Source organism: Pollachius pollachius (assembly GCF_949987615.1).
Source record: "Pollachius pollachius genome assembly, chromosome: 7".
NCBI lineage: Eukaryota > Metazoa > Chordata > Actinopteri > Gadiformes > Gadidae > Pollachius > Pollachius pollachius.
This window is the reverse complement of record NC_136940.1, coordinates 15,202,041-15,224,408: the sequence shown is the minus strand read 5'-3', so window position 1 is coordinate 15,224,408 and position 22,368 is coordinate 15,202,041. Positions and strand designations below refer to the sequence as shown.

General features: G+C 43.9%; 1 protein-coding gene across 1 annotated transcript in view; it reads right to left on the bottom strand.

Moving 5' to 3' along the window:
- Window positions 1–22,368, bottom strand: part of dab1a (DAB adaptor protein 1a) — a gene marked incomplete at its 3' end in the record, with an annotated part of 105,925 nt that overhangs the window by 46,772 nt on the left and 36,785 nt on the right. The window contains exon 2 of the mRNA XM_079740607.1: window positions 9,043–9,348. Within this exon, the coding sequence (XP_079596733.1) occupies window positions 9,043–9,112 (70 nt within the window). The 5' untranslated portion in view covers window positions 9,113–9,348. The remainder of the gene's footprint in view (window positions 1–9,042; window positions 9,349–22,368) is intronic.

Sequence of the window (22,368 nt, the reverse complement as noted above, 5' to 3'; positions counted from 1 at the left end):
GAGAGGTTGTATTTGAGTCAGTACGTGCACGGGAGAGGTTATATTTGAGTCAGTACGTGTACAGGAGAGGTTGTATTTGTGTCAGTACGTGTACGGAAGCGGTTGAATTTGAGTCAGTACGCGTACGTGGGAGAGGTTGTATTTGAGTCAGTACGCGTACGAGAGAGAGGTTGTATTTGCGACAGCAAGTTCACAAGAGAGAGGTTGTCTTTGAGACAGTACTTGTACAAGAGAGAGGTTGTGTTTGTGACAGTAAGTGCACAAGAGAGAGGTTGTCTTTGAGATGGTACGTGTACTAGGGCGAGGTTGCATTTGAGTGTGTGCAAATGTGCGTGACATTGTGCCATTTTTTTAAATTACGAGCAAGGCAAAAACTGTTGCTATAGAGACTGGAGGTAGTGATGTGGGCAAAGACACATCAATATGGAGGACAGCGACAAAGAGAAAAAATGAAAGAAAAACTGAACATGCTGTGAAGAAAAAGGAACACCCAACCTTTTGCAGTTGCACAAATACTCCGAGACTCGGAGAAGCATACATACAGAGTGTAGAACCGATATTTTTTTCATTATATCAGTGATGCCTTTTTAAAGCAGAGTGTCCTTTTGTCGTTTTTAAAAAGCTCTGAGGTAACTAAAGATTATATCTAGTGATAGCTCAGAGGCACATGATACTAATGCATTGCTGCCTCACTGTTTAAATGTATTTGTATACAATTTTAAAAGGCAGTGTCCAACTGCTATTATGTAATTAGCTATTTAACTGTATTTAATGGAATTCACAGAAACATTTTTGCAGTCGACAATAATGGAAAGAATTATCTAATTCTCTCCCAAACTAAGGCTTACAACAAACATAAAATTAAAAAAACCCTATAGTAGAGAAACATGACTCCCACATGAGTCAACTTAAGAAATGGCACCATATTCAACACACCAACCCTGTCAGCGAACAATCGAAATTAAAATGGAGAAACACAGGAAACAAAGAGGGAGCCTGTGACACGTAGACCTGAGCTTTTAGAGACATTCAGACAAGAGGAAAGAGGAAATAATCCCAAAGGCCCTTGGCCCAGCAATACCTGTCCTCTGGACTTCTGCAAAGGCAATGAGTCACTGCAATGGGCTGGAACCTGGACACAGATTCTGGACCCCAAACATAGAGGGCATAGGTTTAAAATTTGAAAGGCAAGCACGTTTTCTTTCCACACACACACACATTCACACACACACACACACACACACACACACACACAAACACACACAAACACAAGAACAAACTCTCTATCTCTCACTGTCTCTCACACACAGACTCACACACCATGCAGACACACTAAACCATTGTTTGCGCTCTTAGGCTCCCAGGGGAAAGATATTGCCGTAAATGGCAGCAGTGATTGTAGCAGATAGACTGGATTGGAACATAATATCCAGACCAAGAAGATAATGTGTTAGCTAATCGCACACTAGAGACACACACGCATATACAAATTTAAATGCACACACTCAATATACACACAACGACATGCAGCAGTATGTATGCACATGAACACACAAGTAGAAAGTGTGCACACACCAAACACTAACAGCTGCCAAGCTATAACCCTTAACCACTCTGTTCACGCCTCTGGCTGGCAGCTACAGTATACCGAGAGAGAGAGAGAGAGAGAGAGAGAGAGAGAGAGAGAGAGAGAGAGAGAGAAAGAGAGAGTTTGCCATGTTGCCACACAAGCGACCTTCCCCCAGCCGTTGAGGTCATTATAACTTAACAGTCACATTGACAACCTTTCATGAATGACAGAGAGTTACCAGTGAGTCAACTTTGTCAAAAACGTAAAAGGTCCCCCCCCCCCCCCCCTTTTCTCTTATCAAATACTTAACCAACCGATGTCGGCGGTAATGATGGTTAATGTCTTACCCCATGTCAAAGCCAATCTTAAAAAAATAATCATAACCCATCCAATAACATGGAGGCATGTTTCAAGATCCACACATTGCAAAATGAGATCTCCTTATTTTTCTCTACTTCCTGTGTTGGCTACACTTGTAGGAACACTCGAGCCAAGGCCACTATGGATGCCACATAAAGTGCAAGACGCCTCCCGGACAGATGATATCCATGGTCAGGATACCAGTGTGGTGCAGGGAGAAGTGGGTCCACCCGTACCAACTAACACACCCTTAGGAAATAAATCTCTGTTTCGGTTTTATGTGCCGGAGAATTTAATTTACAGAGGTGGATATAGAGATATGTAATAAAAACAACTGAGTGGTAGTTTTTCTTTCCAATAAAAAAAATAATAATGAAAAGAAGAAGAAGCAGGCCCTGGCAGAGTGTCAACCGCTTGTTTTATTGGTATTGGAGGATACTAGGATGTTTCCTCTGATCGAGTCAACAGTTGTACTAATTAAACACAACTATCCAATAGTGGGTGCTGGAGTGTGTTTCCACTCTAGTGTATGTACATGCTAAATAACACAGACAGGATGTTACATATTACAAGGGAGCCTGAGTTAACACTACCAGCGCATAGCTGTGATGCTAGTTGTTCTACGGCATCTCTAGGGGGACTTTTTTGTTTGATGATTGGATAATTCAAACACGTGTCAAAGTAGTAGGAGTAGTAGAAGAATGAGGTAAGGATATATATATATACACACACACACACACACACACACACACTACAGACACACATATATGTATATATATATATATATATAGAGAGAGAGAGAGAGAGAGAGAGAGAGAGAGAGAGAGAGAGAGAGAGAGAGAGAGAGAGAGAGAGAGAGAGATGTCTGTGAAGCCATTTAATCTCATGGACTTATTGTGGATTACTAAACAGTATTAGTTTCAAGTGTTTTGGCCTAGCCAATAAGACATTGCTGCTATCAGGTTTCTGGCAAAGGTTGGAGGTTATCCTTGGTTTTTCAGGGTAATTAAATAAAAAGGAAACCTTATGGCAAAGAGAGGAAAATAAACTGGTTTATTTGAAGCGCTCCATGGATGGACGTAATTTCTGTATGGATATAGCATGTACACGTACACACACACACAACCACACACAGACACACACACACACACACACACACACACACACACACACACACACACACATACACACACACACACACACACACACATCGGAGCGATGTGGTACACTTTTGATTGCTTTGTTCAAAATTGAATTGAAACAAAGGATTTAAATGACACACCTATCTTCCATGTTAGCTCATTAGTCTTGCTCTCTCCCTCTCCAATATGGCCGCCAAGCCACTTTTTTTGTCCCTCGCTCACTCTAATCACTTTTAACAGAGGCTTGGGCGTAGGCGCTAAAGAGTTAAATAAGGTAAGAATGACGAATTAGATAGGGGGACAAAAGGAATAGAAAGAGAAAGGAGATAAATGTGGTGCGGACTTGGTTTCTGGGTCATTTGGTCCCGCCCGCACACACATGCACAAACACACACGCACATACATTAGACATGAATAGGAAATATTGAAAATGTTCTGTGTGCTTGGGGCAGACTCGTTGCCTGTGTGTGGTATATTATTGCATTTGACTTTCATCAGCCAGCTGTGTGTTTCCACGTGTGTGCATTGACGACTATGTACCCTACACACCAAATATAAAATAAAAGAGTAAGACACCAGACAGAAAGGGATGGACAGAGAGAGAGAGAGAGAGAGAGAGAGAGAGAGAGAGAGAGAGAGAGAGAGAGAGAGAGAAAGGGATGGACAGAGGGATGGTGGAGAGAGAGAGAGAGAGAGAGAGAGAGAGAGAGAGAGAGAGGGGGGGACTGAAGGGAGACCAACTTCCACCACCAGTCTGGATGCTGAGGGCAACCAATTCATCTTCCCTTTCAGTTGCTCTTCTGGGCTTCAATCCCAACCCTAGTTTGTGTGGATGTGTGTTTTTCAATGTGTGCATCTATGTGTGTGTGCATTCCTTTGTCTTGGTGCTTGTGTGATTATGTATATGTGCTGTGTGTGTGTGTGTGTGTGTGTGTGTGTGTGTGTGTGTGTGTGTGTGTGTGTGTGTGTGTGTGTGTGTGTGTGTGTGTGTGTGTGAGACCATATTGCAGTCCCCCTCGGCCCTAAAGGTGCAGCACCTATCTGAGTGATGAACATGATCCAATGCCATTTCTAAATAGGACAAGAGAGACTTTGAGGAGCCTCTGACGTGGAGTGCGCCGCTGGGAACAAAACGCTTGTTTGCCATAACTGAGCCACAGACTGTGCAAACATCTACTGTACTACCTTGCGTTTCCCCTACAATGATTTCCAGCAGTGGTGCTGAGGTGTGTGTGTGAGTGTGTTGAGCACTCTTCTGATGTGGGTATGCAGGGTGCTACGGTGGCTGAGGTGCGGGTGCATGGTGCTGATGATTCCAGAAGGGCCCCTTTTGCATTCAGACAGAAATTAATCATACAATGGTATAACAATATAATATGCTTTTTGGTTTTTGCATTATGTTAGTTTTGGTGATTTGTCGCTTAATAATTGTCTGGGTTATATAATACTGTTCCTAAGGTTCTACATGTAAAAATGTAGATGCTCTCTGTTAATAAGTCACTTGTTTCTTTGTATCTTTATGCTTCCTAAATTCAGTCCAGACCTATGGATGAGCTAATCTCACCAACAGTATCATCTTGCCTGTTTCATTCTTCTATAGCATTGATTCTCAAACTGTGGTACGCGTGCCTACCTTGAGATATTAAGTGGTATACAGAGGAATCTCTGAAAAAAAAAAAAAATAGATTAATTATTTAAAAGCATAATAATATCTAAATACTAGTCTGAATGGAAATACATTAACCATGAGAAAATTAAAACAGGGTTTAAAATAAGTTTTGCCTTTCCTTTAATAGTTTTGTTTCAATATCAGCCTGTTTCGGACAGGAGTGCGGACAGGAGAATATTTTGAGCAAAACTATTAAAAATGAAGTGGAGAACATTAAACCGAGCACAGGTGTTATGTGGTGGTATGTGGTGATGTTATATAAATGAATCCATGAAACCATTGCATCTAAAACGTCATCTCCCAATTCACCCCTTAGCCTTACCCCTTAGCTCTACCCCTCAACTTTGCGTGGTCAAATGTAGGGATAGGGCTGTCCCAATAGTCGTTTCATAGAGGGGTAGAGCTAAGGGGTAGGGCTATCACCTAAAGCTTACCCTCAACAAGACTGAGCTCCTCTTTATGCCAGGGAAAGATTGCCCTCACATGGACTTAATGGTTACTGTTGAGGAAACAGCGAGAAACCTTGTGTGGTACTGGACAATCAGTTATGCTGCACCGCGAACATCACCGCGGTGGCCCGACCTGCAGATTTGCCCTCTACAACATCCGCAGGATCTGGCCCTTCCTCAAGAGGGAAGCAGCTCAGTTCCTGGTCCAAGTGCTCTTCATGTCCCGCCTCGACTACTGCAACTCGCTCCAAAATGGACTCCGTGCCTCCGCGATTAAACCTTTGCAGTGTATCAAGAACCTAGATTCTCGAACGTGACCCCCCTTTTTCGGGACCTCCACTGGCTACATGTAGTAGTTCAGATTCAAGATGATGGTACTGGCCTACAAGGTGGTCAATGGAACTGCCCCTGCCTACCTCCAAGCGTTGGTAAGACCGCATACCCCAGCTTGAGTGCTCCGCTCATCTACTTCAGCTGGATGTCTGGTACCACTATTGCTACGAGTAAACAAAGGTTGATCACAAAAGTCACAACTCTTCTCTGTTTTGGCACCGCAGTGTTGGAACAAGCTCCCTGCCGATGTCAGGACCACATAGTCGTTCACCAGCTTCCGCAAAAGACTCAAGACTCACTTGTTCAGAGTTCACCTAGACTCTGCATAGCCACCCCCTCCCACCCCCCCTACACACCCCCCCTACACTTATTGAATGTTGTACGACCTGGCACTTAACGTACGCAATTATAGTATGCTGTACATCCTGTCACTTAACGTATGCACTTATTGTATTTTGTACGTCCTGGCACTTAAAAATAGTACTTAGGTCTGTAGCATATTAGCTTTGCAAGCTTTTTTGTATGCGGGAATGGGTTAACCTAGCAATTGTTGGTGCTTGGCACCTGGTTCTATATACTTATTGTAAGACGCTTTGGATAAAGGCGTTTGCTAAATGCCCCAAATGTAAATGTTAAAAAGTAAGATTTTCGAGAGGCACACTCAAAAATAAGTGTTCTCCCACAATGCTTTTTGAGAAAAAATATCAAGAACAATCCTAGGCAAGATGGTGGCGAAAGATGCGAAAGGATCAAAAACACATAAAACATAAAACATAAAATGATGATGACCATCGCATTATCCTAATGTGGTTTCAATGTATAATAGATATTTTCCTTATAACAAGGAACGTCAAATTGATAGTCCCCTAAACCCCTAGGAAGAAAAAAAGATGAACCATCCACTGATTGTTAAAAACCAACAGTTAATTTGGTCCCCTTGGAAAAAATATTGATAAAATGTGATTGTGTATGATTGTTAATCCCTTAACAACCATATTTATTTTTGACATTGATCGCACACTACCTCAAGTTCTATGTTTATTCTAGTTTCATATTTTATCTTTTGGTATAATGTTCGATGCAAAATGAAGTGCAATATTTCCAACAGATTCTTGACTTATCATACCAAGTTTTACCATGACTGTAATAGTTGCATTCCTGAGACATTCAAAATTCATTCAGCAAAACAATGTAATCAAAAAATTAATTCTGAAATTAAAGTGAAATTAAAAAATAACTTGTATAAATCCCGGACACGAGCAATAAGCAGCCTCTGCAAACCAGGCATGGCTCTTCTGCTGAGGCGGAAGTCCTGCCCCAGCTCCAGCTCTATCTTGAACCACCAACGCAGGATGGGCACCTTTACATTTAGCTTGCAGTACAATGGACGACTGGTCTGGAAAAGGTAATAAGTTCACATAATTCAGTCTGAATTGGAAGGACTTTTACTACTTAAAATTAGTTAAATACAATGCATGGGTACAGTATTCAATGCTATCAGACCTGCACACGGATCAAAACAAAAAACAAAGTAAACAGTTGTTTATTTTACATTACATGCATCACAAAGGGGTTGATCCAACAAAATTAACGTTAGTTATACTAGCTAGCAAGTTGTGTAGCTAGGCTTACTACAACAAAGCTTTCTTGCAGTATATTCAACATACCTCGAACTGATCCACCAGCATTCCCAGGCATCGAATAAGGCCTTGAATAAGTGTTATTATTTCCACATTTCTCAGCTTTGCTGATAAGCGAAAGAAATTAAAGAAATCACCAAAGCTGAAGACGGAATTGTGTAACTCAAAACAACAAGCAACAAACTCTTCGCGTCTATTGACATAAACGCTGTAGACGACTAATAATGACGTAACAAGGTCTTGAAGGGTTGTCCCATTTGACTAACCTTCTGTTTCGAAGGGCAGGTCGAAGCCACACTAAAGCAAGGGCAACTCAAAAATGAGGGGTTGGGGTGAAAAGGAGAATTAAGATTTGGCACAAGTTCACGATTCAATAGTCGGGGACACCATCATTGCGCACCTCGTCTCGCTCGGAGACTTGTCCGAGTACTGACAATACAGCTCAGTGACGGCCGAAGCGAACAACTTGATGAGAAACATGCTCAGCATTGAAACCTATGAAATGCCGGAGGACTTCGCTGTTGGTGAGCAGGAGAGTTTAACAGAATTGTTATGCGACGAAACATTACAAGTCAGCTTTCAGAAGGCGTCGTTGTTGGACCTTTAGAAACATCAACACAGCGAATACCCTCTGTGTGCTTTCTTCTCTCTTTTGCGTCCACATATCCATGTGAGAAGGGCTTCTCTTCACTTGCCATCATACAAACTAAATACAGGAGCAGGATGAATGTTGAGCCACACCTGATACTGAAGCTGACCTCAATTGATTTAGACATCGCAGGACTGTGTTCGCATAGGCACGCACACCCTTCTCAATAGGCTTATGGAAGTTCATTTATCAACTTGCTGGCCAACTTTTAATATTATTTGTAATAGCATTATTTGTAAAAAAAAAAATTCTAACAGGTTGTTGGTTTACAGTTGTTATTCTTAATGTTGTCACTTGCTTGTCACTTCAACTACAAATATTTATTTCAACAGCTGATTGACGTGGTCCTGGTTATCCTAGCTCTATGCATGTAGCAGAAATACTGGTGTGTGTGTGTGTGTATGTCTGTGTGTGCGTCTGTGGGCGTGCTTGGTGTGTGTAGTATCCGGGTCTACGTATATAGAGCGTCACTTACGACAGCAGCGCTATATTTTTCAGCTCCATCGCACAGAGGTGAAACGGGGCGCATCCCGGCTCACGCGGGCCAGACAGGTGGCGGCGGGGATGAGGTGCCCGTCTAACCCTGGACTGACACTCCTTATACCCGCTACGCCCCTGCCACAAATACACACACCTGCTCACCAGCGCCTCAACCTGCTGTCTCCCTCTCCCTCTGGAGCCACCCACACCTGGATGTGATTGAACCCTCGACAGCGAGTGACAACATCACAACATCAGCGTTTAGCATCCCCCCCCCCCATCTGTTAGTCGCCATCAGTGGATCTGAACCCTGCAAACCCCGCTCACCGATCCAACTCATAACAATTTGTTACAAAAGGCAGGAAATATGTAGGATTTTTGGGGGACATTTTTTTACTGTTTTTTACAATGACCAAGTCATTTTGAATCCCCCACTTTCATTGTGTACGGAAAATACAGCAGAAGATATATTAAAAATGAATTCATTCAACATAATGTTTTCAACCGATAAAGGGCTAACTGAGTCCATATTTACAATTTAATGTCTGCATTTACAACATGCGCACATTCAGTTGAGTTTTGGATTTGGATCAATCCATAGCCCTACAACGTCACCCCCTTACATCACTTTCTTCCAAAACAACACGCTTCACGGCTTGGTTTTCCTTTAACATTGACATGAATATCAATATGACTCATGATAACGCTAATCGTTCTGACCACTTGGACTGGGGGCGGGCTGAGGCCTACCTTTCCGCTTGGAGTCGCGTCTGACAGTACCCGGCCTGAGCGCTGGCTGCAGCTCGGTCTCTGTTGACATCCTCAGGCTCCACGCGGGCTGGCCTCGACTCCACAGGGCACTGCTGGGCTCGGGAGGCTCCTGTTCACGGCCGCGTCGATGCCACGGGTGTTAGTGCACGAGTGCGTGCGTATGGGCGGGCGCCGGAAGAGCGGAGGGGGAGGCGCCAGGTGTGTGCGTGGGCACACAGGAGGCTCATGGGAGAAAGGGGAGGGGCCCTAGCCCTGACACAACATCCCACATGCGGCCAAGGAGAGCTGGAGAGAGAGGGGGGGGAGACGGGGTTGGGGAGGAGGAGGAAAAAAGCAGCAGAAGAAAAGAAAGATGTTCTGTTAGGTCACACTCTCTCGTTCTCTCACTCCCCGGTGAGGGTAGTGGAAGCAAAGCATCTCATCTGGTATGCCGATGAGCGAGTTGTTTTTGTTGCTGTAAGCCTTGAGTCGTGTGATCCCCATAATAATATTTAGGGCCAGACATCTACTGAACCTCCTGATCTCTCAGACTGTATTAGAACAGAATCCTAGCAATCCCAACCATGAACCCTTCCTCACTAAGCAGAACCTGTTGATGAATGCAATTCTCACCTAACTTCCCTTTAGCTCGTGTCCTTCTCCATGCAAATTAACAATTATTCGCCAAAGGCGAAGTGAAAAGTGGGGAATAGGCCTAGGGGGAATAATTAATTATTCAGGCCTGAGGTGAATTGTTTTAGTATATACTACACGTGACCACTCAAAAAATAAACAAAATAACACTTTTTGCCGGGATTTATTAGTTTTTATTAGCGGTTTATTTGTTTTTATTAGCGTGACGAGACGACTGACACGCTATATTACACGCACACACACACAAAAATACACAAACACACACACACAAGCAGACAATTAAATGCATGCATGCTCCTCCTCTTTCTCTCCCATATGCAAAGACAGCAGAAGGAGACAGCTGCAGGCTGACAGGCTGCATGAAAAAAATATCTACCAAGTTAGTCTTCACCTCTCTTTAGACATACGCTCTTGACCTCTTTTTCAGTCTCTCTCTGTCTCTAACTCTGTCTCCCACACACAGACACATACTCTCTAACCCATTTCCATCCATCTCTCTCTCTCTCTCTCTCTCTCTCTCTCTCTCTCTCTCTCCCCGTCACTCTCCATCACTGGCAGAAGAAAGGCAGGAGAGCAAAATGAAATAGGGCCGGGGTTTTCTCTGCAAAAAAAAAACAGGACAGGCAGTAGAGGGTCTCAGCTTTTTCGTCTTCCTTCTCCTTCACTGGGCTGTGGGTTTCCTGCCTGAATAGGAGGCCCCCTCCCACCCCACCCCCCACAAACCCCTTTAAGCCTCAGGCAAGAGCAGCAGATGAATTGAGAGGCTTTTAATTTGCCGCAGACAGAAGAGAACAGAGTCCATTTAATTCTGTCGGCAGAGGCCATGTCGGCAAAACGCTGACAATATTCTTTATCTGGTCCAAACACACTGGGAAAACGTGTGAGTCACTCCAATTACAGCAGGCTTTATCAGCCGCACTGTTCCACCAAAAGGGTGGGGAGATGGGAGGGGGGGAGAGAGGAAGGGTCTGGGGGGGGGGACTTTTGTAAAGAGAGGCAAAAGCAGGAGTAAGGGGATATAGGAGGAGAAGTGGAGGGCGCAAGAAAGAGGGGAGAGGGTCTGAGAAAGAGTGGAGTAGGAAAATAAGCCGGAGAGGGTGGGTGGACAGAGAGAGAGAGAGAGAGGGAGAGAGAGAGAGAGAGAGAGAGAGAGAGAGAGAGAGAGAGAGAGAGAGAGAGAGAGAGAGAGAGAGAGAGAGAGAGAGAGAGAGAGAGAGAGAGCGAGAGAGAGAGAGCGAGAGAAAGAGACAGCGATGACATTGGCATGGCTTCGGCAACTTACAGCCCAAATGCTCCAACCCCACCACCCCTTATTGACATCCGGTCTGCCCACACACTAGGGGTGTAACGATACATGTATTCGTATTGAACAGAATTGGTACGGACGTCACGGTTGGGTGCATGGATTTACACAGAGAATACACAGTATAAAATTAAATAAAACTGGAGTGCGAATTTATTAATGTAATGTGGAACTAATGTTAGATATGCGAGTTCTTCAGGGACAAATAATGGCGCGTTTCCACCGGAGGGTGCGGATAAGTTCAGTTCGCTAAGGTGCGGCACGGATAAGCTAGGGCAGGGGTCAGCAAACTTTTCAACATGCAGTGCCAGTTTGACATTTTCTCGTTAATGAGTGTGTCTTAAGCAACAATATATTAAAAATTAAGCTGAATTATGACACAGCGACCAAAAACATTTCCAGAAGACCTGGAATTGTACTATTTCCATATAGTCCACAATCATGCATCAACATTTTAAATGTTTTTTTGGTTGTTATATTTGCAACATGGCCTTACAAATTATAATTACATGTGTCCCATCTTAAAACACCATTTTCAGAAACTCATTCAGAAACATATTTGCACTGTGAGAAATGTAAAAAACGAGAATATATGAGAATCTTGAACCATCCACATCAATATCTTTAAGACATGTACAGCTTTGCAAAACCATGTGAAGGTGATGCATACAGGCCAATTGCAACAATATATTAAATATTTTCTTCTCTATTACTCACAACATAGGTTTAAAAACGAATAATTTATCCCATTTCAGAACACTGCTTTCTGTAACTAATTTAAACATATTTGCACTGGGAGGAAATGCCCAAAACAGAATAAAGTGCAAAAAAAAAAATCGGTAGTAATAGTTATGTTGCTGTATTGTGCTGACATTTTTTAATAAAAAATAAAAAAAAAGTTTATTTTTCTTTTTTCTTTTTAAGTGTGCCAATGATTTTGCTGCCCAGTGCCAGTGGTGGTACACGTGCCTAGGGTTGCCGACCCCTGAGCTAAGGTTACCACCGCCAAAAGTGGGCGTGACCCGGACTGAGCCGTATATGGAGCCGTACTCGTCTCGCTGTACTCCTCTTTTGGGCGTCTGAAAGGGTGCCGGCAAGTTCGAGCTGCACACGCCGTCCGTTGATTGGGCGACAGAATCGCACTTCCGTGAGACAGGGGGATCCTGATCCTCGGACGGCAGCCTTCCGTGTTTGACGTCACGTCCGGTCTTGGAGCATTCATAGCGTTGCTGTTCGTCTTTGTGATTGTGTCATGAAATTGGCTAGTCGTTGTTAATTGTTAGATACATTAGCCTCTTTAGCAAACCAGCCCGAAAACAAACAACACAACTTTACATTGTATTGCACGCACAGCAAGACCATGCAATGTATAAATTTGTAACTGGAATAGAGTAGCAATGTAATCAAGCGTGTTAGAGCATTTAAAATCGACATTAAAATGACCTACGTGGTACAAATACAAAAAAAGATAATCTCTTCACGGGCGCATCCATTTTGTTGAGAGCGCCATCACTGCTCTTGTGGGGTATACTACGAACCTCGCTGAAAGTACTAGGGATGTGAATAACTCCAATTTTTCATGGTCGAATAATCGGTGGGTGGTATGAACAAATAATCGATTATTCGATGTGTGCCGACATTCACAAAGGCAGCCATGGATCATCGGCAAGAAATCCCTTCATATCTTAAACGCAAAACAACAACTATCTGCTAAGTAGTTCCAGTCAAATGGTCTGTTCAGCCCTCAAAACGAGAGCTGGTAAATTGTGAAAAAGCATTCATCTGTAATCCGAAAACGCAGTTATATGCTATAGTCCATACAGTATCTGTGGTATAAAGGCTGAATCGCGACGGTCTACTTTCAACATAAAGAGTACGTATTTATAATTTGAAATTTGTCCCAGCCTTTATACCACAGATACTATAGGGTCTATAGCAGGGGGTTTCAAAGTATGAGAGAGTGAGCCCCCCCTCAGAGAACAAATTTCAGCTGAGCCCTCCCCCCCCAAAAAAAAAGTTCTAAATCCCTGTGTTTTGAAAGATCTTTTAATTATTTTACACATTTTAAACATCTCTTATCATATCTTAAACATCTCTGATCATATTTTACACATTTTAAATATCTCTGATCATATTTTTGAGACATTTTAAAGATATCTTTGAAACATTTTAAACATATTTTTGAAACATTCTAATCATCTTTGTGCTTTTTTAAACACATTTCTTAACACATTTTAACATCTTTATTGCTTAACTTTTTTAAAATACATTTGAACAGCTTAATCTGTAAACTGCCAGTTTAGCCTCCTTTTTAGCTCACCTCTACTTTAGTGGGAGCAATGAGTTTGCGTCTTTAGCTGTGTTCGAAATCGTTCCCTATCACGGATATAGTGCACTTTATAGGGTGCTCGCCATTTTGTAGTGGTGTTCGAATCTCAGTGGTAAATTTCATTCACTATATAGTGGACTTGAAATACCCAAAATCTGAGTGAACATACGATGTTCCCTACATGTTACTCCCGTATACCACAATGCAATGCGGTCGTGTTTTTCCGGAGGAGAAGAAGAAGCTGAATAACCGCGGAAAATTATACATTTAATGATCGAGTTTCCGGCTTTCGTTTAGAAATGTCAACAATTTATTTGGGATTTAACATAGAAAATGTTATTCGAAATAAAAAAATAAAAAACTTGATCAAGGAAATGTTACACTCAATATCAATACAACCTCCTGCTTTCCTCGTGAGTGCCCGGTTTGTTTACATGATGTTGGCACATCTGTCTGTGTCACACAAATACCCGGCGCATTTACTGACGCAAATTACGTTTACAAATGTTTAGCGTACTGTCCGAATTCTCGTTTGTTCCCTATATATAGTGCACTATATCATAATCACTATATAGGGAATAGTGAGTGAGTGAATAGGGAACGATTTCAAACACAGCTTTTGACTTTGGGTCTTCGCGTTTTTTTTCTATTACTTTTTCTGGTTTATTTTTTCTCACGTCGCGCCCCCCCTGAAGAATTCTGGCGCCCCCCAGGGGAGGCGCGCCTCACAGTTTGAAAACCACTGGTCTATAGTAGAGATGGATTTATTGATTGGTTTCTGCGAACCAGTTCGCGTGATTCAGTGCGCCAAGGGGAATCGTTCGCGAATCGTTCGTTCGTTCGTTCGTTCAGTCGAGTTTCCGGTAGCGGTGAATCGAATCATACACGGTTCTCTGAGTAAGTCAGACTCAGCCCCTCGTTCGTTAGTTTGTTCGTTCGTTCAGTCGAGTTTCCGGTTCAGTCAAGTTTCCGGTAGAATCATGGAATGAACGGCTCAGACTCAGCGCCTCCCTCGTTCTCATTCTCATACGTCAACATTACAACTTTAACCAAACGCAGCGGGATGGGGGGTATAGTTGATTATTGGATGTTTGACATATCAGCAAAATAATAGACTTGATTTAGCAATGATGGTGGGTGTCCCGGGTGTTTTAGGCTCCCATAAACAGAACCCTGTGCAGCCAAAGACTAAATCTAGCTGCCGAAATTAACACTGCCTTCAAAACGAGAGCTGGTTAATTGTGAAAAATGCATTAACTAGTCATCAGACAACGCAGTTTTACGCTATTGTAATGACCTCGTCGGTGACAAACCAGGTCACTGAAAACCCGTAACCAACGGCAAAAAGCCACACTAACAACAACCGGTTACCCGGGCAACCCCCCAACCCGGTCCCTTCAACGTGCAAGCCCCCACCCTCCTGTTCTCCCAAGGCCCTCCCCCAGCTGACCTGATGATTCGCCCCCCACACTGATTGACAAGAAGAACATCCAATGCATGCACAGAGAACAACTGGCATAACGGACAACGAAATACAATGCAACACATAACACACAAACTCTTTAAATGTCCCAGGGTCGCTACACTATAGACTCTAGAGTTTCTGGTATAAAGGCTGGGACGAATTTCAAATGATAAATATGTACACTTTATGTTGAAATTATACTGTCGCGATTTCCATTGAAACGAATTGCGCGGTGAGTAGTCTTCACAACGAGAGCTGGTAGGTTGTGAAAAATGTGGTATAAAGGCTGGGACGAATTTCGAATTATAAATATGTACAATGCATCCTTTAAATACGTCCATGCAACAGATGGCCAATGTGAATAATAGATAGCTCGCTAAGCCCATTTGTTTTTTCCCCATTAAACCTGTTGATTTCTGTCTCTCATTGACTAAAATTCAACGAGAGCGTCCTAGACTCAGTCCTAGAACAGCATACGATTGGCTGGCTCTCGTGAGTCGTGACGTCTCTCAGTCGGACCACTCACCACTCACACAGTGAGTGAACGAACTGTCAGCGAGTCAGCGACTAGTGGGTCTGGGAGGAGTCGACTCTGAGAACCAACGAGGCGAACGAGACAAACGAGGCGAACGAGACGAACGAGGCGAACGAGAGAGAGGAACCAGTTCAGTTCGTTCGTTTTAGCGATTCGTTCATTCGAACTGATTCGTTCGCGAACGAGTCAACACTAGTCTATAGCATATAACCGCGTTGTCTGATGTAACAGTAAGCTGACAACATCGCTAGTTAACACCGCAACTACAAATTAACAGCACGGAGATAACCATGGCAACCGTTCAAACAAATGTTCTTATGGCGATAATTCTGCGCGCACATCCGCCTTGTTGATAAACAAATAATCCCCCTAATAAATGAATGGTCTTCATTTATTTTCTATGGTAAGTGCCCGTGGTATAAGCGGGATAATGCCCTTGGACACTTGTCCAACATTAGTTCCGTCTGTTAATTCTTGTATATTTGAATTGGGAAAAAATGTTAACGGTCCAAATGTTAAAAATCGACTTTGACCCTCGGGAACGAATAATTGAACAATCGAATATTCTGACCCATCCCTAGAACATACCCAGGCTTTCTTGGGAAAACCTGGCTCGACAGAGATGCAACTCACGATCAAGCCTATTTAGGATTAGATTAGTCGAGCCAGGTTTTCCGCTTTAGGTTCAATGCGCGTTCACGTGAAAGGGGTGTTTATCGCCTCATTTTACTCACCTTAACAAACTGGATAGATCAAGCAGTCTATATAAATGCGTATAAGTGAAAAGATTCTGCATATTATTTATAAAATAACTATGCAAAATGAAGAATTGTTCACCATTAATCCCAATAGAGTGATGAGGATTTCAAAATGGCTAAGCAACGTCCAACCTGCCTTATTCTATAATTTAGGGAATTCCATTTAAATACACCCTATGTAAGAAATGTATAGCATATGTTTTCCAAAGCTGAGAGGTAGCGGCGGTGGCGTAGTGGATTAGAATAAAGGTACGGCCACACCCAACGCGTGTCCCGAACGCCAGCGACCGGGGTTCAAATCTCGCCAGTCTATCATCATGCCTTTTACCCCATAGATGTGGTACCAGCACGGCCTTGAGAATATGGGTTCAAGTTCGAAATAAGCACAAAAATATAATTCCATAACCTTTCATGAATAAGTATTCCATATGTATGAGAATTGGGACTTTTTAAGTTTCACATAAAGGCGTGTCACTTCGGAGATGAACCCTGCACGCCGATATTCAAGACTGACGCGCAACCTCCACTCTACCACGGCTCCACTAATGAGACACAATGCGCAACGGTTCGCATTGTCTGCATAAGGTCCCACAAGGTCGATCAAGTAGCGAATACCCTCTTTATGAGAGAACCTGTATCTCTCATAAAGAATATTCTCAGGCAATGCCAAGGGATCGGTCCCGAAAGAGCCTCTGTCGGAGAAACCCCTGCACGATAAGGGCCCCGAGGTCCACGGGAACACCCAGTAAAGCTGCGCACGCCGATCTTATCCGATAGACTTAGCTGAAAACCTGCTCCCGACCAGGTTTGGTTGAGAGCATAAGTCCCCATGGTGATACAGCGACGCTAAAAGAGATTGACTTTCGTGTCCCACTTAACCCAGGCTTTGAGCGCAACATACCTCGCTAACCCACTAATCAATGCTGATGACTGCTGATGCTCGCTCTCCATCACTTCTCAAACCCAAACCCCTCTGCAGCCCTATCCACACTTTCCACCTGCCTGGAGGAGATAAAGGTGTGGATAGCGGCTAACTTCCTGCAGCTCAATGGCTCAAAAACATAAGCCATTCTTGTTGGCACTCCACACCAGACCTGGTCATCCACTATCACCAACATCAGCTTCTCCGGCAACGACATCCAGCTCTCATCCTTAGTCACTAACCTCTGTGCCAGAATGGAGCCTCACCTGACCTTTGAGGCCCACATTCAACATCTTTGCAAAACCTCCCTCTTCCACCTCAGGAACATTGCAAAACTCCGCCCCATACTCACTCTCCCCGATTGTTATAGTTGATTTGCCTCAGGTGTACTGTGGAGTGGGTAAGACTGTTTTATTAGCAGGCTAGTATTGCCCGTTGCCATGTGCTAACCTAACACAAGCAAGCTCTGCAACTAGAAGGACTGAATAAAATGTGTTGAAAACTGTCTCCAATGATTAATAACGCCAAGGCTAACTTTGGAATCAGGCCCTATGTCCAAAATTCCGAACTACCCCTTTAAGACCACAGCTCCACTAATGAAACAGACTTGAAGCCAGACTGCAGAAAGAGGGCAGAGCGTAAGAAATGGGCTGCATAGACGCACGGCAGACACGGCAGACGCATGGTGTGCTTCTCTGGAGACCAACAGAGAAAAGCATTTCTCATCTAGGTCTCCCGGGGGGTATGAAAAAACACATAGCAATGATGGGATTCAGCTGCGCAAAACGCCAACGGTGGGTGACAGAGCAGCGGTTTGTGGGGAGAATCGTGGTAGAAGGGTGCCCTCATTCAATGGGTCATCTGCATTCAGTGCATGGGCTTACCATGCTTAAGTATGGGGTCTGGGTATAAGGAGGAAAGAGAAGAGGGGAGAGGAGAGAAGAGGAGAGGAGGGGAGGGTAGAGGTGGGTAGAGGAGAGGAGGGGAGTGGAGAGGAGAGGAGAGGGGCAGGGTGGAGAGCATTATATGCCTGAATGGAGGGGAGGGGGGTGCATGTTTCATTAAATAGCATGTGTCCTTAATGCCAACCAAATAATAATTATTGGTTGGTAAGAATGTCTCTCTCTGGTTGTTTCATTCTCCCCTCTCACTCTCTCTCCCTATCCTTTTCTCTCTCCCCTCTATCACTATCTCTCTACCTCTCTCTCAGAGTAATTGTGTTCTACCGTCTAGCTCAGGCTCAGAGCTAGACTAGCAGATCTGTCTTGTTTTCCTTCCAACAGACTAATGACCAGCCTCTCTCTCTCTCTCTCTCTCTCTCCCCCCTCTCTCTCTCTCTCACTCCCACTCACTCTCTGAGGGACAGACCCCTTATACTTCCCCGCTCTATCCATTACTCCTTATGTTCTTCGCTCTTAGCCCCCCCCCCCCCAGCTTCCCTGATGGAGTTACATTTGTTGATGAATAACCAGCATAACAGCCCTGCACAGGCTAAAGGTCACACATCCACGCATCTATGGCTGACGCCTCCGTTAATAATAAAGTGCTTTTACGACGACAGACTGGGACATAGAGTCATCAAAGCACCAGCAAGCGAGCCGATCAAGGAAAAAGCCATTCCTTCCTGAGGTGAAATAAAGTACATCGGTTGTTTGAGCGCAATTGTTGAAACAGTCAAATGGCACAAAATCTAAAAACTTGGCATCCAGCTTTCAAATAGCTTACACAGTCAACAACCCAAAACTTACGTGTTTGAGCAGCAGCAAGGCAGCGCTAGACGAAGCCCGAGCAGAGATTAGTCAACTTCAACACTTAACCTACCAGCTGTTTAGGAGTCCATGGGGATAATGTCCACTCGCCTATGTGCCCCACCAGAAGACCAAGCAGTAAGTGGGGAGAGAGTCACCGGTGAGGGGTAACAACACTGAAGAGAGGGAGGACAGAGGATCAGGGGGGAAAGAGAGCACGCTGGAGACGACACGCAGAGAGAATGACAGGCTGATCGCTAGAAGAGGAGATAAGACAAGCGAATGGGGTAAAGATTATTTCCTTAGAGGACTTTGACCAACTACTCCTTTCTGCACATAGCCTACTCCAGCCCATGTGGCTTTCCTGTTAACAATACCAACATATACTTCAATAAACATTTGTATGATAAGGGTATATAATGACCCTTATCATACAGAAGACATAAAAAGTTGAATATTGGATTTCACTTGGATCGGATGACTATGGAAAGGCATTGATATGTACCACGGAATGCTTATTCATTCTAAATATTGTATACAGTCCAACTGAGGTTTTCTATGGTAATACAAGATATGGTACAAGCCTAAAACTACTAATACTTCAAATCAAACCTGAGATTTGTGTTATATGTTTGTTGGGTTACATACATATATATTATATTCATGGCTTTGCAATACCTAAAAGATTATTAACGCTAATATTAATTAGTGCCAAGTCTTAGTTTACAGACATTCGGAGACAAAACAAATAATACCAATGAAAGAAATTTCCCTCAAGGAAGCAACGAAACACAAGCAAATGTACTCAAAAAATCTACCTCGAACCTCTCATGTATCATAGCATCCTAGCAGGTGGCTAAGAGCGGGCTGCAGCCTTGTGCAGAGCGCTTGATGTGGAGTGTGAAGGTTCCAAGCCTGTGTCCGGCATGACAACACCCCATCAGGAGGCTAACACACAAACAACAAGCACAGGGACAAGAGCGCTATGCTGGAAATGGCTCCCTGCCTGTCCTCATGACTGCCAGGAGGAAGGCACAGCAGGCACAGGCCTCACAACAAACAGTAAACGCACACCAATGCGTGTGCACACACAAAGACACACACTCACGTACAAAAACAGTTAGCTATCCCTCCCAAATCGTCCACAAGTAACGACTCCCCTCGTAAAACAAAACATGCAAGCATGTCAATGCTGCATATGAACACAGGCATGCATGTGCACACAAATACATACTGTCTGACCATATATACAAACACACCCACTGACCATACACACACATTCAAACACAGACACACACCCATGCACATATCTTGACGGGCATCCTCTATCTAACCTGTTTACAGATGGGCCGCTGAATATCAAAGCTCTGCTTTGTCTTTCAATTTTGTTAGTTTTCATGTCTTACGGGAAAGTAGCGGTTTTCGTTGTCTGCACCTCCCCTATCAATGTTTGTGTGGGTTTGTGTGTGTGTTTGCGTTCACTCTGAGCCTTTGTACTATCTTAGGATGTCTTGTTCCTGCATACACTTCCTGCGTGTGTGTGAGGCTGTATTCTCTCATGCAGAGTGGGGAATGGGAAGCTTTAATGTCAACGGTGGTGATCAAAACTGCTTTACTAATCAGCCCGTGCTGTCTCCCCCCGCCCCAACACGCACCTGTCTGTCCCTCCTTCTTTCTCCATTGGTCTGTCTGTCAATTTAACTCTCTGCCCCCCTTTCTCTATGTCTGGGAAGCCAGGGGCCCTGCTCTGTCAGTCAGACAATGTCTCACACAAATGCTCCACTAAATCATCAGCTTCATTCTATCCAGCTAGTTCCCAACAGGCTACATCCAGTATATGAAATGTAATAATACAACACTTGAACAAAAGGAAAGATGTGCAACAATGTGTGCATGCCACACACACACATTCCAAAAGTACGCAAAAACCAAGATAAGTAATATGTAAGTAATATACTGTGTCCACATGAACAATAGCTCTTCTTCACCATGACACTCAAGGCCAAAATATTATTTGAAAGTTCATTGTTTCGTTTATTTTTTCATCTCCGCAATCTCTTGCACAGTGCCTTTACTCTGCGAGCCCCCGGTGTAGGTGGGGAGCAAATGTCGTGATGGTTGAGGAGTACACACACTGCTGATGAAAAGATACGGCAAAGACCTCAGCATTATTACTTTAAGTTTCTCATACTTTCTTATGTTGGTACAAGATTCCCACTGGACCTGTAGCCCTACTTTGTATCTGTGTGTATGCGGAAAGATAACAACATAAAACACGTCACACGCCCACACACAAACACACACACAAACACACACAAAACACACACACACACACACACACACACACACACACAGACACACACACACACACACACATACACACCTACACACAAATACACAAACACAAACCATAGCACAAAATATACAACAAATATTTTATCTAAAAACCGATTAAAAAATGTAACTTAACTAAGAAAACAATTATTACATGAAAGAAAAATCCATAATTTAGAGGCGGTGGCAGACAGAAAAGCTAAGGCTGTCCTTTGAACATTGAGATTCTGAGCCTCTCTGTCCAGCAACCAATTATCTGGCTGGAGGCTGCGTCACAGCAGGAGGCAGCGCGGCCAGCACTGAAAATAGGTAGGCCTGTGGTGCCCCGGGGGAACGGCATCAGCATCCTCATCATCATCAGCATCCTCATCATTGAGCCACAGGCCTATTTAAAAATACACAGCTCCACATTATGAAGATCCCCTCCCACAGAACCTGGACCACCACCCACACACACACCCAACCCCCCTGTGATGGACCCATCACATCTCGAGGGAGGGGGGTGGGGTGATCGAGTATCGAGGTAGAGGGATGAGTATAGAGGGAGGGGGGTGGGTGTAGTGAGTATGGATGGAGGGGGTGGGGCTAGTGAGTACGGAGGGAGGGGGATGGGGTAGTGAGAACGGGGGGAGAGAGGTGGGCCGAGGGTGGGGCTTATGAGTAGGGCGGAGGGGGGTGGGCTTAGGGAGTATTAGGTGTGAAGGAGCAGGAACAGGAAGAAGCACAACAGGAGGAGAAATGGGTTGGGTAAAAGCAGGAGTGTGAGCCGTGAGGCAGGCGGTACATACGAATAGGGCTTAATGAGGGATACAACCATAAATAATTTAAACCACCTAATCATGGAATCACGTGCTTGCGGTTCCGTAAACACATACGCAAATACACAAATACATGCACGCGTGCACACACTGCAACAAAGAGTGGCACACAGTTCCTTCTCAATCGAGCAGCTACTTATCCATGTATAGGGAGAGAAGCGACCAGAGAGGATTACATTGATATAAAAATAACGTTCACACACACATACACACAATCACACAATTAAACATAAACTCACACACACACGTCAGACACACACACACGGCGATCCTTAGAGTAGCTAGTATAGACTCAATGGGAGTATACCAGCACAGCCTGGATGAGACCAGAGCAGAGCAGAGGAATGGGAACAGAACGAAATAGAACAGTAAATGACAAATGTGTATGGAAGTAAATCTGTGGCATCGGATTTTGAAAATAAAAAGCCATTGAATTCCAAGCACTGAATATTTATGCATT